This window comes from Sapajus apella, unplaced genomic scaffold (assembly GCF_009761245.1).
Source record: "Sapajus apella isolate SASKATOON/1434 unplaced genomic scaffold, GSC_monkey_1.0 scaffold1, whole genome shotgun sequence".
Lineage (NCBI taxonomy): Eukaryota > Metazoa > Chordata > Mammalia > Primates > Cebidae > Sapajus > Sapajus apella.
In genome coordinates, this window is record NW_022436941.1 from 28,210,693 (window position 1) to 28,215,697 (window position 5,005).

The 5,005-nt window shown below is 46.3% G+C and overlaps 1 protein-coding gene across 2 annotated transcripts; it reads right to left on the minus strand.

Moving 5' to 3' along the window:
• Positions 1-1,115: 1,115 nt before the first annotated feature.
• SLC2A3 (solute carrier family 2 member 3) lies at positions 1,116-4,461 on the minus strand. Of its 2 annotated transcripts, XM_032274482.1 has the most exons (2): positions 3,306-4,461; positions 1,116-3,275 (listed from the first exon to the last, which is right to left on the minus strand). In XM_032274482.1, the coding sequence occupies exons 1-2, from the start codon at positions 4,410-4,412 to the stop codon at positions 2,937-2,939; spliced, it is 1,446 nt and encodes a 481-aa protein (XP_032130373.1). In that variant the 5' UTR covers positions 4,413-4,461; the 3' UTR covers positions 1,116-2,936. The 2 variants fall into 2 exon arrangements, with proteins under 2 accessions (XP_032130373.1, XP_032130369.1); XM_032274478.1 differs by having other exon boundaries at positions 1,116-4,461.
• Between the last annotated feature and the right edge of the window lie 544 nt (positions 4,462-5,005).

Here is a 5,005-nt window from a genome sequence, read left to right on the forward strand (position 1 = left end):
GTTCACAGAAGAGTTTTGACACATGATTCCCAGGGTTTGGAGGATCTGAGGCCTGACTTCTTCCTAGAAACTTCTAAGGTGTGAGGTCCTCTGGACTTGCTCCTGAAGCAGAGCAAAGTAAGGGATTGTAGTGGAGGTGATGCTGGCTGTACTTCCCTCTAGGTGAGGCCAGTGTGGCCACCATTGCTCAAAGAGCCTGTGGAATATTCCACCAGAAACGTGATTGGGGCAGTGGGAATAAGCAGCGATCTGAGGAGCACATCAAGCACATAGAGTGATGGACATAGCTGAGGGCAAAGTCATCAAAGAACCCCCAAAAGAGAAAGCCAGCTTTGGTGCATCTGCCACGCAGGGGTCAGTAACACTAGGTTACAAGAGCACCCATCAAAACAGACCTATTTTCTCCCTTCCCTGTCCTCCCCCTGCCAGCCTCCTCCAATCCTGGAGGGGCCAAAGGGTGCACAGGGAGTGGAAGAAGAAAAGTGGAGGAACCATGTGGAGGCATTGTGAAGATACAGAGGAGACCATCCCCTTCCCCACTGCTGGTCTGTGGAGGGCGGGGGAGAGACTCCAGAGAGATCAAAGTTTTCATTTTTATCACACTGGACTTCTTAATGCTTTGCCTGAAAAGAAAACCTTTTAACATCTGAAAGGGACTGGAAATCTCTAGGAGAGATGCTTAAGCTGTCGTCCAGGGGCAGAGCAGGGAGATCTGGCAGAAGATATCTAACGATCAAAGTGAAGAAAAATGAAGGTGCTCCTCATCTGCATGCCACAGAGTCCATCTCATTCACCAAGCCTGTCATATCTGAGATCCTGGGGAGCCACTGGAAGGAGAAGTAGTTAACATGCATGGATTTCAAGTAAATGCCACCCGAGAAAATTTCAATTGATGTTTACATTGCTGTGTTTCACTATTAAAATTACAGCACAGGGCCACGGGCATCAGATGTGGGTCTTTCTCAGTTTCTGCTGATGACAACCAGAATTATTTTCCCAGATCAGTGATTTATTCCTTTGAGAGAAAAACACCTGATTACTTATTTTTTATACTTAGCATTCTATTGTAATGATTTTCCATGTTATTAATATTTCATATTCTTTCGAGTGCAAGATTTTTTTTTTTATTTTTTGTGTACATTCAGAATTTTTATTTTAAAACCAAGAATTCAAGTAACATTAACCATAGAAAATCCATATGGAAACATTCACAATCTGCTCAGTGAGAAATGGGAAAACAACTTCCCTGCCTTACTGCCAGCCTACTGCTTGAGGAGCCAGAAGTTGACGTGAAGTTGGAAGGTCATCTTTTCCAGCTAAACCCCACTCCATAGCTATGTGCATTTTTATTCAAAGCCTCCGCGACCACAGGTAACAGTGAGAACTGAGTACCAAAACACTGTCATTGGCAAGGGTTTGGCCAAAGGGTCTGAGATGTGTAAGCAACAGGATGGGAAAGAGAGATGGCGCAACATATGAAAAGGGGCCGTAGGAACAAACACAGAGAAAACAAGTCAACAAAATAACCTACTTCCACCCAGAGCAAAGTGACAGTGCACGTACATTCATCCTCAGTGTGGGCTACACTGCGCAGTGACTCATACTATCTCAAACATGGTCTGCTGGAAAGATTCAAGTCCCCTAAGGGCACTCGGCACGGGACCACAGTGATGTGGTAACAGACACACACAAGCAGGCCGTGACCCTAAATCAACAACACACTTCAGATAATAGTCGTTCAGAAAAAAATCCTCTCCCAGAGCTGAGATTACACATTCCAAGTTAGCTATAAACATTCTTTGGGGAATTCCTTTAAAGGTATGAGTTAAAATAAAACAAAAATCAACACCTAAAATATCCTAAAGAACAAAGTGGAAAAATCATGAATGTCTACCAAGAACCACTTACTGTAGGTTTCTCATTTGGATGGCTCTCCCACCGGATAGGTGGTGGGATTACTTCAAATGAGTCCAAACAAGGAGGAGTTGTTTGGTCCAGCAAGGGGAACAGGCTTTCCAGAAATAACTTTCCCTTCCCTGGATGCCACCCAAAATTAGAACCCATCAACTGCCATTAACTGCAATGCCCGTATTAGTTAATAATCCTAGATTTCAAGTACTACTGCATGTAAACTATTAAAGAAAAAAGTTCCAAGGAAATCAGTAGTTTTAATATATAGGCATATGACTTTTATGAGAAATTGAACTCAAGAGCTTCCATCTGAGGGACAGAAATTGTTAAGAGGTAGCATGCAGACCTCAGGCACTACATCATTTACCATCCAATAATGAACTGCATTTCTCCCTAACTGCTTATTGCACCGTAACCTCTCCAGTATCAAATCTTCTACTCTATAACCTCTCTTTAAACTCCTTCCTCTAACCACTATTTCCTTTTGTTTTTATTATCTGGCAAAATTATACTTAAAAAATAAATATTTATGTTATGAAACCAGAGGATAAAATAAATAAAACTCAAGTTGACTTGCCATGTAGAGCTGTGTGGAAGTGAAGAAGGTGCTCTTACATAAACCCCCTCTGCCTTCCACACTTATCTGCTTCCTGATGAGTCTGAGTCTGGGGGAACTGCACCTTACTTTTCCTCTCCTATATCCCCTAATGGGGCAATATTAGAGCTCAAGGGAGGAAAAGCTAGCAAAGTTGTCACATGCCAAGTGGCAAATCCCTCCTGAAATGAAGGTAGGTTCACTTGGTCTCTCCTAAGCAGAAGAGGATGTCCAGGAAACAAAATATTTTAAAAGCCATTAAAAAATCTAATAAACCCCAGCCTTGGGGTGCTCATGGAGTGCGTGGGATAAGAAAGGAATCACATAGCAGCATTCAGAAGCTGTCCTGGGTTCATCCTGATGAGGTCTCTCTGACGTTCAGGGAGAGGTGGCTTTCCCATGCTGGGAGGGAGGTGGAAGGAGGCATGACTTAGACACTGGTGGTGGCCTTCTCAGGCTCGATGCTTTTCATCTCCACGACACCTTCCTTCCCAGATTGAACTGTACCATGTGCCTGCCCTTCAAAGGCCCGTGTGATATCCTCAAAAGTCCTGCCACGGGTCTCAGGGACTTTGAAGAAGGTAAAGATCAGGAAGGTAACAAGGAAGCCAGTGAAGATAATAAAAACGTAGGGTCCTAAATAGTAAGCAGCAGAGGGGAAGAGCAATCCAACTAGGAAGTTGGAGGTCCAGTTGGAGCAGCCGGCCACTGCCATCGCAGCTGGGCGGGGGCCCTGGCTGAAGAGTTCGGCCACAATAAACCAGGGAATGGGGCCTGGTCCAATTTCAAAGAAGGCCACAAAGACCAAGATAGCCCCAATAGAGACAAAGCTCATGCCATTATAGTCATCCTTTAATAACAAAGAAACAGTCATGAGTAGGGAACAAAAAGCCATCCCTGCAAGGCCTATCATATGCAGAGTCCTTCTTCCTGCCCTTTCCACCAGAAATAGGGAAACTACAGTGAAGACAGTATTAACCACACCTGCGCCGATGGTGGCATAGATGGGTTCTTGAACACCTGCATCCTTGAAGATTCCTGTTGAGTAATAGAACACAGCATTGATTCCAGAGAGCTGCTGGGAGAGCTGGAGCACGATGGAAATGATGATGGGCTGTCGGTAGCTGGATACTCTAAAGAGCTCCAGCACGGTGACTTGCTTTTCTTGTGACACCCTTGCACGCTCATCTTTCATCTCCTGGATATCTTGGGATACATCCTGGGTGCCCCACATCTGCTGGAGGATCCGCGTAGCATTCTCCTCTTCTTTTCTGTTAATGAGCAAAAATCTGGGACTTTCAGGGCAAAATGGAAGGGCTGCACTTTGTAGGATAGCAGGAAGGATGGTAAAGCCCAGTAGCACTGGCCACAGCTCTTCAGACCCAAGGATGAATTCCAGACCAAAGATCTGGGCCACCAGAATTCCGACAACGATGCCCAGCTGGTTTAGAGTGCCAAAGGCACCCCGCAGGGCAGTAGGCGAGATCTCTCCAATGTACATGGGCACAAAACCTGTGCACAGTCCGCAGAAGAGGCCAATAACCAAGCGGCCCAGGATCAGCATTTCCACCGACCCAGCCACTTTACACAGTCCCATAAGGCAGCCCCCAGCTAGAGCCAGCAGGTTGACGATCAGCATTGAATTGCGCCTGCCAAAGCGATTGACAAAGAGTCCCACGGAAAAGGAGCCAATCATACCACCGACGGAGAATATGGCCACTGACAAGGACCAGAGGGACGTGAGCAACATCTTAGAAGGAGGGGCGTTTTTCTTGTTCTTCAAAGTGTTATTGACAAACTCCTTTATGATCATCTCGGGGGCGTTGATGACCCCAGTGTTGTAGCCAAATTGGAAAGAGCCCATTGTAGCAACTGTGATGGCAAAGATCAGCGCTGCGGTGACCATCTCTCTGCTATCCTAGGAATTGACTCTCCAATTTCTCTTCAAGGTACTGCTTCCTTGGGATTGTGCGCAAGAAGACACCTGTTCCAGGGTAGGCAGAATCTCCAACAGAGGGCTGAGCACTCCCCAAACCTGCGACTAGGTTGGGCCCCGCGGCTTCGCTCAACCGCTGCCTCCTCGGCCGCTGCGCTCCCGCCGGCCCCGCCCGCAGCCGTTGGGACCCACTAACTGCTTCGCAAAGCCGGGGGTTCGACTTTGAACGGTCCGTTAACGGGGTCGCAAAACGTGACTCGGTTCTTCGGGCGCCCTCCCTAAGCACGGCAGGCACCCACCCGCGGTCCGAGCAAGGGTCCCGCTCGCGGTCAGGGTCGCCCGGCCCCGCCCGGGGTCCTAGTGCAACATTTAATGACATTTTAAGCATACCATATACAAAAGATACTTCAGTTACTAACGGTTTTTCTCACTTATAAATAATAAAGCAAGTAGATAGAACTATTTCAAAAATTTCAAGCTTTTTTTTTCTGTTATATCCTAAGAACCAATTGAACTTTCAAAATCTCATGATTATTTCCTTTTGAAGTCACAATAATTCAAGG

Excerpts from the sequence above, each read along its gene's own strand:
- SLC2A3 (XM_032274478.1), bottom strand. The coding sequence starts at position 4,412 with ATGGTCACCGCAGCGCTGATCTTTGCCATCACAGTTGCTACAATGGGC.